The sequence below is a fragment of the Arvicanthis niloticus genome, chromosome 15, assembly GCF_011762505.2.
Source record: "Arvicanthis niloticus isolate mArvNil1 chromosome 15, mArvNil1.pat.X, whole genome shotgun sequence".
Classification (NCBI taxonomy): Eukaryota; Metazoa; Chordata; class Mammalia; order Rodentia; family Muridae; genus Arvicanthis; species Arvicanthis niloticus.
The window spans coordinates 40,251,501-40,265,399 of NC_047672.1; the positions used below are offsets into that span (position 1 = coordinate 40,251,501).

General features: G+C 38.2%; 1 protein-coding gene across 2 annotated transcripts in view; it reads right to left on the reverse strand.

Moving 5' to 3' along the window:
• Positions 1 to 13,899, reverse strand: part of Cped1 (cadherin like and PC-esterase domain containing 1) — a 263,483-nt gene that overhangs the window by 127,624 nt on the left and 121,960 nt on the right. For both annotated transcript variants that reach the window (XM_076913661.1, XM_034519389.2), the window contains exons 7-9: positions 3,641 to 3,783; positions 2,497 to 2,569; positions 831 to 998 (exon numbers count right to left, since the gene is read on the reverse strand). In XM_076913661.1, coding sequence (XP_076769776.1) covers positions 831 to 998; positions 2,497 to 2,569; positions 3,641 to 3,783 — 384 coding nt within the window. The remainder of the gene's footprint in view (positions 1 to 830; positions 999 to 2,496; positions 2,570 to 3,640; positions 3,784 to 13,899) is intronic.

Genomic DNA, 13,899 nt, shown 5'->3' on the forward strand with positions numbered 1-13,899 from the left:
AGGTGGGTGCAGGGGATAGAATGAGCAGGACCACGGTTTGGGAATGCAAACTTTCCCTTTTCTAGAGCTCTAGAGGTGAAAATATCAAGAAGTATCTGTGCAGGAAGCCCCAGTGCAGAATACTGCCGACGGAGGGTTTCATAGACTTGCACACGCACCTACCACCCCAGGTTTTCCAGCATGTATTTTCTTCCTAGTTGAGCGACACTCTGGGAAGAGGCGTATATGACAAACACTGTCAGTTGTGAGAATTTTTACAGTCTCCTCTTCCAAATTCTACAAATATGGGGTTCAAAAAAAGCATGAAGGAATATAATACTATGATAACCTGTACAGAATTTTTAGTGTATAAAACCATTGTGTTAGCCTACCATTAAAAAAAAAACAGCACTACTCTGATACACTCCACCCTGCTTGCCAGCATCTAGCTGACAAATGCTAGCAGTCGTGAATATTTAAGCAAATTAATGTTTTAATTCAATTCCTCTGACATCATCCTGGAGCACCCTGGCATCCTAGACAGCCTTTAAAGAGTTCTAAGAGACTTTGTAAGGTGTTCTAAGATGTATAAACATCTATCATTGTTTCAAAGTATCTATGAACACTCCTTAACAACTGTGAACTTTTTACGTCATTTTTTTTTTCCATAACCCTTCACATGAACATTGAGTCAATATAAAACGATGTTTCTCCTTAGGCCAGAGAAAATATCCAGAAGCTCATAATAATAGGTAACAATTATAAATTAATTTCAAGTAAAGTATTAAATTGCACAATAAAAATAACCAGTGGCTGAAAAACCACTTGTCGGTGTGCAAGTATGCGCTTACCACGAATGCACCTGCTCTCTCGGGCCTCTGCAACAGCTCAGAAACCATGGAAAGTGAAGACGCATTGGAGAAGAGGAAGTCGAAAGTATCCCTTAAAAGAATTCTTTCCGTATTTTGGTCCTCCACGTCGAAATTCTCATCATCGTGAAATTTTAAGTGCTCATGTACCTTTGAAGGAAGAGAGGTAGAGACAGCACAGTGAAAGGAACGCTTAAGGCCTGATGTAATTCAGGTTGGATTGTAGACCAGAGCTGCCATCTAGTGGTCTTCTGGAGACTAACAGTTTAGTAAACCTGAGGACCGTTTCTTATGAGGAAAGACGCCATTCTTTTAGTGTAGAGAAGGAGCATGGGCCATTTCAAGGATGCATTCGTATCTTGAAACTCTTTATATCTCACGTATATTTCTCCATGGAAGATAGTACATGACATCTTTTCCAAAACACGCGTTTTAAAAAGCAAATGGCCATTTAAAGATTTCATACGATTGAAAAATTTATAGATGAATAGCAAAGCTGCAAGTATTATAGTTTGTGAAAAAATAAATACTGGTGGAGTTGAACTCTGGTTACCCATTATATTATTTTGTTCCCCGTTCCTTCCCACTTTATAGCCCAATAGACAGCTTTTTAAATAAATTAACAGGGTCAATTTTTAAAATGTTTACCACTGAAAGCTGCTTAGAAGAAAAATGTGCTGAGGAGAGGGGATCTGAAAGAGTTATAACTCAAAGCAAACTAATAAAAAAAGTTCACATTTATATATATATATATATATATATATATATATATATATATATATACCAGAAAAAAATATTTTAAAATACACAGGACTTTTTATGCTGTGCCCTTCCCCCAGCCTTGAGCAGACCTGAAAGACCTTGTTTACCACAACAGACCAAGTGATAGAACCTAGGTGGAGTGACCCACCTTGGCTACACGGAACTTAGAAGAACTGCCCCTGGGCTTATTTTGAGATATCTCTAGCCGTGACCAAGAACGGATTATCCCACCCATCTCCAGCTTAAACCAGAAAGGATTTTGGTGGGGCCTTTCCCTTTAAATTGAGAGCTGAACATTAAAGCATTGAGCCTTGATCAGAGAACTTTGTCTTGGCTTCATCTCTTCTCGCCCTCTGTCCCCCTGTCACTCCCAGTCCCTCTTTCAGGTGAACCCAGTTGATCCGTGGCTGCAGGCAGCTACATTATGCTTTTGAATTAAAATTTAAAAATAACTTGTTTATTTGTATTGCTAGGATGAAATCTATGACCTAGTGCATTCCAGGCAAGAATTCCGCCTCTGAGCAGCCTGTCTAGTCCCCATGGATTTCTTAATTAAAATGTAGACCAAGGACAGAGTTATCTTTTCATGACAACTTGCAAGTCCCTGAGTCATCTTCTGTTTGTTATTATCGATATGTTCTGCTTTTCTCCATGAACACATTCTTGAATCAATACCATCTTTGTTCATGAATTTGGAGAAACTATAGGAAACCTTGTGTTTGTCTGGTGTGTCTGCAATGGTCATTAGAGTTCACAGATTTCCCATTTGTTAGAAGCCATGGGTGCATAAGCCCGTAATGATTGCAATGCGAGTTATTATTAACCAACTGTAACTGTTGACACATGCTCCCACCCCCAAAACACACACTTTATCCTGCTTACTCACCTGGAGCACCACAGGATGTCCTGAATCTCCATAGCCAATATCAAAAGTTAAAAGCTGAAAACACTGTCTACATCTGGAAGGAAAAGCAGGAGGTAACAGGACATCATAGTCTCTTTGCTACACTTACTCTACTACGATAATATTGTTAATAATTGATACCATTAAATTTCAATAAGTTAAAAAGTCAAGGGCATGCATGATAGGAAATTACGTGAAATGGATTGTGGATTTGAATCCCCTTTGTTCAGTAAAGAAAATGCAAATAGGCCTCCATTTTCCATGATACACTATGGTAATTATTCTATGAGAACTTTAATATGGGGAGCTGTCTCCAAGACCGCCATTGCTAACGCTAATGCGTGCAGAAAGTGTGAGAATGAGCGCTCCTCTCTTTTTGGAAAACTAGGGTTAACATTTCCTTAGAATAAAGCAAACAAGCTATAGTCAAAGAAGCCGAGGTCTGAGAATAGAGGGGACCAAATTTTGTTATCCAAAGCTTCTGTTTCTTTCTCAGCATTTTGAAATCATTAGGACAAATGAGAACAAAGTGCATTATGTCTAGGTAACGTTATACGCAGTCAGTACTTAGTATATTTGATGAAAATACTTTAAAGGTGGCTATAATTTGAAATTGACTTTAGGATCCAAGCACAATCTTTGTAGACCCAGAACTTAGGAAGTGGAGACAAGAGAATCTTAAGTCCGAGGCTAGTGTAAGTTGCAAGTTAGATTGCTAAAAAAAAAAAATGATGATGATGATGATGATGATGATGATGATGATGATGATGATAATGATGATGATACTAATGGTGATGGTGATGATAACCCTATATTTTATTTCTTCTTACTATTTAGATATAAAAAAAGTCATGTAACAAACTCTGAAGTTTTAGAATTTGTAAGGCCATGCATGTTTAAAAGATTATATTATAATGTATTGACATTACAATTTTCCAAGTACTATTTACTTTCAATAATTAAGTTTTTTCACTCATAAATTTTAAAGTCTCCCTCCTTCCCTTCTTCCCTTCCTCCTTCCCTCTTCCCTCCTTTCCTCTTTACCTTCTTCCCTCCCTCCCTTCCTCCTTCCTTCTCTCTCTTCCTCTTTCCTGCCTATCTCTGTCTCTGTCTGCATCTCTCTCACCTATGGAAGGTCTTTGGTCCCAGACTAGATGTGTCACTAAGCACCTCAGCTACCAACAGGAGCTTGCTAATGGCTTCCCTCATGCTGCCCAGTGCTTGTAGAGGTGAACTGGTCCTCAGGAATGTCTCAAAAAACATCTGCAGCTGGAGAAAAACAAAAACAAAACATTGGCATGGCAAAATAAATTTCCATCTGCCTATTGTTTCCAAGGTAAGTGATAGGAAGTGATCCTTTAGGCTAGGTCTCCATGTCAGCTTCAAACACACACACAAAAAACTCAAATACCTTGCAACTTAACTTGGCGTAGTGTGAGGGTTGCAATCTGAGCTCTGTGGCTTGACTTGTAGTTCTATCAGTAAAAAGAGTGGACTTTGGACTCTCTCCCCAAATTTTTGTTTCCTTCCTTTACAATGAGGCTAATACCCACTCACAAGAGAGCGGTGTACCCAATATGGACAAAAAGTATTGGGAAAACTGTATAAACTATGAAATTCAAAAAGGTGGTTTTTAATGACCAATTTTCTGCCTACATCAGAATAAAAATCTGTTTTCCAAGTTGTTTCTCTTCATCTCATTTTTCTCTGGGAGCAAACTAGATAGCCAGAGAACAATGTGAGAGAATCTCAGAACTGAGATAAAGTTTCAATCTAAGATTTCCCATGATGGAGAAGATGGAGTGGTATTAAAGAAGAGAAGAAGCAAACGTGTCTGTGTCTTCTTTGTGGACAATACTGTTAGCCTCACAAACTTCCCTTCTTTACTTAAATATTAAGAGTCATCAGACTACACTACCTTTTGAAGAAGCTTAGCATTACAGTTCATGTCAATATTTTTCAGAAATATAAACTAAGTCTTACTGAGTCACAGACTTTCTCTAGATAAACACGGGCTTTCAAAGATAAAGAACAAAAAATATTTTTTGAGAAAACATGCAGCAGGTATTTGGTTAATGCTTTTGGAAGAAGAAAAAGCTGAACCTGTCAGAGCTGCAGAGCTCACACACACACACACACACACACACACGGAAAACATCCGTCATGATGATCACGAGGGACAAGGGTTGGCAGAAATCATCGATGGAAAATGGTAACCATATCTTTAAAACGTGCCAGTGAAATTCCCCAACATAAACAACAAAATACCAAGTCCATAAACTTTTACAAGCCAAAGCCAGAAACCTAACGAGACCAGACATTAATACCCTACGAACATATCATCAACATCTGGCAATTGAGGTATTTTTCTGTTTTACTTAGAAAAATGAATGTAGTAATTGTATAATTAAAAGAAAACAGATGAATGCTAACAGTAAAATCGTTAACATCCATGAGTCAAATTAGAATAACATTGCATGTTTCTAAATAAAAGGAATATAAATCTCACTTTATTCACCATAGTATGTAGGAGAGGTTGCTAATGACATTTGTGCATTCTTTCCACATCAATGTCACCTGAGTGTCACTTAATTTAAAGTTAATGGTATATCAATGTTGAAAAGCTCTGCTTAGCATATATGGTGTACAAGATTGAGTGTCAAGTTACAGCCTCCACATAGGAGAACAGCAAATTAGTATTTTGGGGTTGTATTTACTCCCTTAATGTGGAAATGATTCTTTCTCCATTAATAACTAGAATAGCCAGCAGAGGACACAGAGTCTATTCAGTTAATCCACTTGCACTTTTGGTGAGACTTCTATCCTGTAGAAAGCCTAAATTCTGTGACTTGGGGACACATTTCACAGCACTGTGGTTACATAGTGGTTACACTCTGGCTCTGTGCCACATGGACACTCCATGGAATTAATAGCCGTTCTTGTTCCACGTATACTTACTTAACTTATTCAGCACAATGTCAACAAACATCACATGTTAGAAATAAAAGGAGGGCCATCGAGTATTTAGTGTGTGTGTGTGTGTGTGTGTGTGTGTGTGTGTAATCAATCTGCAGCAAGTCTTCCAGAAAGAGTAAATACATTTAATATTCTCCATAACCAAATCACTTAGACTAGATGAGCAACTAATTCTTGTTTCTGTTTATACTGCAAATGACTATGCTAATGGTGTTTCCTTTGTCAAATTATCTGGGATCTTTGCATCTCTGTGTACTTGGATGCACAATAACACGTGCTTGATGACCTCGTCAGAATGTATCCTATCAGAGACAATTTGATATCAGTACCTGGAAAACATTTCACTAGGGAGTTGTCATCTCTCCCTAACAAACCCAAGAAGGAGCAACATAACATCACCTTGCTTCTCATTTGAATCATGGAGACATAACCTAAATATTAAGCAGACTCTTCTGTCCTTTTAGAATGATGGATAATGCTTTTATTTATTTACTTTTTCGGTGCTGGGTGTCGCCTTTGTGTATGTTCAGTAATTTAATCATGACTTGGTGACATCCTATCTCTGGTCAACATCTTTAAGTTACATAAATAAGACAGTATAACTTCCCAAAGTAATTAGGGCCCTGAATAAAAGCTCAACTGTTTAAAAAATAGGTGTGACGGTGTGTACACATTTGATCCCAAAACTCATGAAGCAGAAATAGGCAGGTCATATTGAGGACGGCTTGGGTTACATAGTTCATTTATAGCCAATGTAGGCTATATAGTGAGGCCCTGTCTCTGAAAACACAAATCAAAACAGGCAAGGACAACAACAGAGTGCGTAAAACTCCTCACGATGTTACACTGTTTTACAGACTACTCATTTTCCTGTCTGTGCAGCACCACCACCCAAATTTAATGCTAAGTAAATGCATAGAAAAAGACCATGTAAGACCGCAGTTGTAAAAATGGAGAGCTTAAACAGCATCGCTCATTTGTGCAACTAAAAAAAATAGATAAGTAAGATGTGTTAGCATTTACAATGCAAATCCATTCAAGCAACGAAGACACAAGTAAGTGAACCACAATTAAGCTTTTACTGTGAATTTTATGTCTTAAAATACTTTGAAAGTGTCCTAATTATTCACCTGATTTGTAGACATCACCACCATCTCAGTATTTCTATTCTCTCATGAGAGACTGAACAAATTATTCCCAACTTATTGATTGGTTCTCGATTAACATATGCTAATAATCCTGTATCAGACCTGTTGATCTTCTTGTCTATTCTTCTCTTTAGATTGAGGTATTTTAGGCTGGATATTACCTCCTTTACTTTTGATATCCCAGGATGACCTGAGGCAGGATCAGCGTTTAGTAAGGTTGTTAAATGAAGAATCCTAAATATGGTCTTATAGAAGCCCCAGAAATGTTCACTGGAGGAATTGTTTACCACAGCTTTTAGATAATGTAGTTTTAAAACAATGTATTAGGCTAGGGATATAGCTCATTGACAGAGGATAAGACCTTGAGCAGTCCCATACCACAGAAACATAAGCTACACAGTATTTGTTCGTGTGTGCATCTCACTAGAGTGAAAAGATAAGCATTTTCTTCATAGTGACTTTTTTTTTTTTTTTTTTTTTTTTTTTTTTTTTTTTTTTTTTTTTTTTTTGAGACAGGGTTTTTCTGTGTAGTCCTGGCTGTCCTGGAACTCACTCTGTAGACCAGGCTGGCCTCAAACTCAGAAATCCGCCTGCCTCTGCCTCCCAAGTGCTGGGATTAAAGGCGTGCGCCACCACCGCCCGGCCTTTCATAGTGACTTTTAATAAAGCCTTTGAAAAATAGGAACTTATGGTTATTTGAGGGAGTTTTTAAGAAAAGAAAATTTAATCCTAAAAAGATGGAAGATTAACCAGTATTAGTTTTTCTTAAAGTCCTGGACTAACTTGGAACCTTTAGCAGAATACTAATCTATTTTGACCTGTGCTTGTATGTCATAGCATTTTACCTAATAAATCAAGTTCTCCATGACTTTTTTTTAGTGTTATTGTGAATACAAGAGAAGTACACAAAGGAATTATGATTCACAAACTCCATAGAGAATATAAAGAAGTGATTTCTCAAAAGCAAAAAAGAACATATTTATCATTGGCCCAGCAGTGTCTATCAGAAGACATGAGGTCAGATCATAAAGAAATAATTTCACACACGTGCTCATAGGACTAATACCTTCAGTAGCTCAGAAATGGAAGCAACCAAGACTTTGACAAATGAAGGGATATGAAACAAATATTTTATGGAGACACAAATATTATCCAGCCTTAAATGGGAGAGAAATTCTGTAACGTACTACAATGTGGATGAATCTTGATAACATTCTCTAAGGAAGAATTCATCTCAGAAACTAGAGATCCTCTCAGTATGGGGTGTCTAGAGAAGTCAAATGTTTAGGAACAGTGAAGTACCTATTCCTCAGAGGCTGAGGGGGAAGGGGAATGGAAAGTTGTTAATAACGGATAGTATAGGATTTCAGTGGTACTCAAAGCTCTGGAGAGTATGCACTAGTATACATGTTGTTAACATTATTGAACTGGACACATAAAATGGTTAATATAGCATACATTATATTACTGTGCAAACTAACACAGTGGAAACGAAATTCAAGCCTCTTGGCCATTTTATATCCTATCTTGACAACAGCTAATTTCTGTCACTAAGGTCCAAAAGAATGCTGCTTGGCTTTAACGGTCAGGACTTTTCAAAATGAAACGAAATAAAACCAAACCTCATTCATTCTTCCCTTGCTCCATTGACTAGTTCCTGCAAACAGTACAAATGCCGTCTGTCTCCCCATTAGGTCCTCATGCCCTCTGCCTTTTCTGTGAGCACGCTTAACCTGGGCTTTGATGTTATTTGGCCAGGGTGTGAAACAGTACACAGAAAGCTTGCACATTGGAAAGAACAATCCAGAAGAGAAAACAAATGAGGTAACACAAGGTTTAAGCCACAAGGGTTTCAGGTATTGGTCAACACTCAAAAGGAAAAAAAACAAAAGAAAAACCACTTAAGGTTCACACTCAGCTCACCCACTGGCAGAGTTAAGGACATTCAATTAAACGCACAGGACCCAAGCTTCCCGCCTCTTTGTCTAAGTGAAAGTGGGGATAAGATGCATTTGACATATTTTTTTAAAATGCAGATGGAATTTAAGTTTATTGCCCTTGCTGGACATGACTATTTTGGCTTTTTGAGATTCAGCAAGCATCTCTGACTTTCATCCAACCAGTTTGTTTTGCAGAATCCTGAATCATCTAAAGTAATTCAAGTAGTTCCAGAAATTTGCCGTGATACATTTCATATGCAAAATAGTTTTAATTGTTCTATAGTTCTCAATTTAAAATATGCCTATACACGGAAACTTTTGAAATTTCCGAGATCATATGGTTTTAAGCCATAAGAATAAAATTGAAAACAAAAATTCCAAACATATACTCCAAAGAGTTCTGATGCAGGAATTGGTAATGCATAATTGCTTAGGACAACAAAAGTATATCATAAATCTTAAGTGAAATCTTTCTGTCCTAATAAGAAAAATTGTATTGGAAATACACCTTTCAGGTGAATATATTTTCTTTTATTGAATTAACTCATATCCAACTGAAAGTACATTTCTTAATATTAAAACAGAATAAGTTCAGTATCTGTACTAATAATATTTTAACAGAAATATGGCTGAAACTTGGTCACATAGATACACAAGAAAGACTTTACATAAAGCAGCATGAAAATACTTTGAATTTCCCACAAAGTATACTAAAAAGAATCACTTTTTGTTCCTGCATTTGGGAGTCAGGGGCAGGCAGATCTCTGTGATTTCATGGCCAGCCTGGTTTACATAATAAGTTTCAGGCCAACTAGAGCTACATTGTGAGACTTTTCTTTCTGAAAAAAAAAATTACATAGTGATTTATCATGACATAGGAGATTTTGTTAAAAATAAATAATTGAAAGTATTTTATGCTGATGCAGAGACTTACAGCCAAACATTAAGTGTAGCTTGGGGAATCCTGTGAAAGAGGGGGAGGAAGGATTGGATAAATCAGAGGGGTCAAGGACAACATAGGAAAACCTACACAATCAACTAACCTGATCCCATAGTGGCTCACGGAGACTGAACTGTCAACCAGAAAGCAGGCATGAGACTAACTCGGGCCCTCTGTACATAGTAACAGTTGTGTAGTGGGTCTTCAAGTGGGACTCCTAAAGCAGGATCCGGGTTTGTCTTTAACTACATTGCCTGACATTAGATCCCTTTCCTCTAACTGGGCTGCCTTGTCTAGCCTCAATAGAAGAGGATGCCCTTAACCTTACTGCAATTTGATATGCCAGGACTGGCTGATATCTATGAGAGGCCTCCCCTTTTCTGAGGAGAATGGGAGGTTGGGTGGATGGGAGGAAAGGAAGGAGAATAAATAAATAAATAAATAAATAAATAAATAAATAAATAAATACCTAATAAAAAAGAAAAGAAAGAAAGAAAGAAAGTGACTTCTGTTGTCAAGGATTCATTATTCAATTGTTAGCATCCTTGACTTTCTCTAACAGATACCATATTTAAAGTTTCTTGTAGGGGCAGGAGTAAAGGTTAATACTCACGGACAACTTGACAGGCCCTAGAGCAGTGGTTCTTCATGACCACTTTGACAAACCTCAATCTCCAAAAATATTTATATTTTAACTCACAACAGCAGCAATATTATAGTTCTAAAGTAGCAATGAAATAATTTTATTACTGGGGTCATCACAACAGAAGGAACTGCATTAAAGGGTTGCAGCATTAGGGAGGTGGAGAGTCTCTGCTCTAGCGTAACCAAAGACTCATGCCACTTGGCATGTGTGTGAGGTTTCCACATTAGGTAAGTGGAGGTGAGAAGACCCGCTTTCCACTGTCACACAAGAGAAGAACAAGAAAGTAGGCTAAGCTCCAGCAGTCACTGCTGCTCTCTGCTTCCTGACTGTGGTATCAACATGACCACCACCTCCTTCTCCTGCCACCAGACCTTGTCTGTCATGATTGATGGACCTCATCCCCTGGACCTGTGAGCTTAAATAAACCCTTTCTTCCTTAAGTTATTTTTGTTGGGAATTTTGGTGAAGCTGTGAGACAAGGACCTAATACAGAGGTGAGGGATATATGTGAATATTTTTCAGTATAGAACATTCCCCACCAAAATGCCAAGGCTAAGTAAATGCTAGATTTTTCTTTTTCTCTTGACGGTTAGGAGAGTGCCTATGCCAGAAATAAGAACCTGACTCAGAAATACTGTCTCAGCAAGTTGAAGCTTTTAGCAGGCATCAGATGCACCAGCTGTATCTCAGTTTTATAGACGCAGAAACTTGGGGTGAAGAATTCCAATCATGAGCCTGAAGCCAAAGTGACAAGTGTCATTAGCCACCAGAGTGTCACAGCAAGTCTGCTGGGCTACAAACCTTGCATCTGACTTCTATCCTTCCACTCTCCTCAACTCATGGATGTGGGCAGACCCGGAAATACACAAGGATGAGCATCTGTGGTTTTACTTCCATGGGAAGTGGGCAGCTTGAAACTGCCATGTTTTTCAAAGCTTGTGTCTTTTCAATCCTATTTCTAAAATAGCCTTTCAATTATTTGAGCAATTCATGTGCCCTATTCGCCTTCTGGGAAAAAAAGAGAACTTTATTTTAACAGCTTAAATTGTCTGGATCAAGGGGGGAAAATCTCTTGTTAAATCAAATGGGATGACCCTGTAGGAAGACCAGCAGTCTCAATTAACCTGGAGCCCTGAGATTTCTCAGACACTGGATCACCAACCATCCAGCAGACACCAGCTGATATGAGGCCCCCAACACATATACAGCAGAGAATTGCTGGGTCTGGGTTTAGTCAGAGAAGATGCACCTAACCCTCAAGAGACTGGAGGGCCCAGGGAGTTTAGAGGTGTGGTGGGGTGGGAGGTGAGTGGTGGGTACATCCTCGTGGAGACAGGGGGTGGGGAGGAGGTATGGGATATGGAACAATCAGAGGGTGGACAGGGAGGAGGATAAAATCTGGTGTGTAAAAAATAAATAAATAGATTTTTTAAAAAGAATATACAAATTCTCATTTGTTTTAGTTTGTTGAAAGTGGCTTATTTTAAGGTAAACTGTGGGAAAACTGAATGAGGTGGGCTTAAACTAGGATACTTTTTGCACGTTCCCTGGAATTAAATCAGAAGATTAAATACCAGGGTGAGCTCCATGCTTGCAACCACATAAATGGTTTTATTAACTTACACTTCGCAATAACCTGATGCGGTGACGCACATTCTAAGCTTAGAAAATCAGGATACAGATTCTGCGTGATTGAAGCAGTTTCACAGTTAAACATCTGGAATTCTCCCACAAGAATGCGAGAGACCTGGAAAGAAGCACAATGCAGGGACCCAAAGGGGCGGCGGAAAGCATAAAGAATTAACTATTTGCTCTGAATGGCAAAGCCTTGATTGCATTATATTCAACCTTCTCAGAGAACTGTTAGGCGACCTTCATCATTCCTTCCAGACTTTCCCTGCAGGAAATGAAGGAGCAGAGAGATTTCACCACAAAGAGAGAAAGCTAAAGTTATAAAGATTTTATCATTGAACTATGTAGAGACCTACCAGTTTCTTTACATAAATGCCATTGTTCAAGCTCTCTCCACTGACTTTAAAAGACAACCCTTCTTTACGCCTCAGTGAGACCCAGCAGCTCATTTGCAAACTTTTCATCTTTTATTATCATATAAAGATGATATTGATACTTAATATATGTAACATATGTAAACATATATGTTGTGACGAGCAGTAAACAAATTTGTAAATACGATACATTAAGAAGATTCCTATTTCAGAGTGAAGGAGATTGTTCAGGAAATGAGCCTGCTGGGCAAGCATTTGGGCCTAAGTCAAAAGTATTAGTTCCCACTTAGAAGTTGCATTGGGGTGCATGTCTGTGACTCGAGCACTAAAGGGACAGAGAAAGGCAGATCCCTGAAGCCCTCTGGCCAACCAGTGTAAATAAATCAGTGAGCACCAGGTTCAAGTGAGGAAACTTGTCTAAAAAGCTAAGGTAGAAAATCAATCATGGAAGACCTCTGGCCTCTAATGCATGTGTACGTACGAGTAACCACACTCATTTATACACATGCACACAAGCAAGTGCCTAGGCCACATTCGTACACAAAATTCCTACCTCATAGATCTATAAAGTGTAAAAAAGTCCAAAGGAAACTATCTTTTGTATATTTTAGACATTTTTATGCAGATGACCTAATTTAGATCTAATCAAGTCCCATGGTCAAGCACAGAAGGAAGAAAAATTCATTATAAAAAAGTATGATGGTCTCTGTGAACTGAAAAGATGGCCGAGTGGTTAAGGGAGGATACTGCTCTTGCAGAGGGCCTAAGTTCAGCTCCCAGCATGCCATGTAGCTGATCCCAGGGGTATCTGATGCCTCTGTTTTCCAAGAGTACACGCACTTGTGTATTCACCTGTACATGCATGCCTGCATGTATGCTCCTATGTGCACACATTTGAGTACACACAAACACACACACACACACACACACACACACACACACTTAAAATACTAAATAAAAAAAAATAATGGTTCCTACTGGTACAACAAAGAAAATGATACAGCAATTAGTCCAAACTTCAGGGCTGCCGTGTTCAAGTGTTGAATCTACTTTGGCTTCATGACAACCCACTGCTATTTCCATAGGCATCTCTTCAGCCTGTGACAGAATTTTACACATGCTGTTTTAAATGAGCATTTAGTTATCAGTCACAATTTTAAAGTTGACAGTTTTATATCTGGTAAGTACAATACTATCTAGCACCAATTGATGGGGTATTTTTGTTTTGTTTTGTTTTGTTTTGTTTTCTGGCAGTTGAGGGCTGACTTCTACTCTTTGACAACATATATTATCTTCCCCACTGTTACTGAGTCATATCTATGAAGATAACTTGAACCACATCTTTCTTCAGCTCATAGAAGACAGGAGTTCCCAAGTAGTTACAATACAGCCTTCTGCCACAAAGCGCACTTTTTTAAAATGTGAAAACAAAATAGTAATAGCTAAATATTTTTTTAAACATTTTTTTTAAATCCATGAAGCCTAACTGGATATTTTACTGCCAGTCTTGCGACAGAGAGCCAAGGCCTTCTATTCGCTTATGGTTGAACTCATTTTAATTGTATGTCCTGTGACTAACAAAACCTCTCTTGTATGCACCTATTTCATTGTAGTTAGAGCGACAACATAAAACATTTGAAAGGAAATCTCAGAGAAGAATTCTTCTAGGTTTCTCTGTTTTCCACAAAATTTGAAAGCTGTTACGTGCATAATTACTTTACTGAAATGT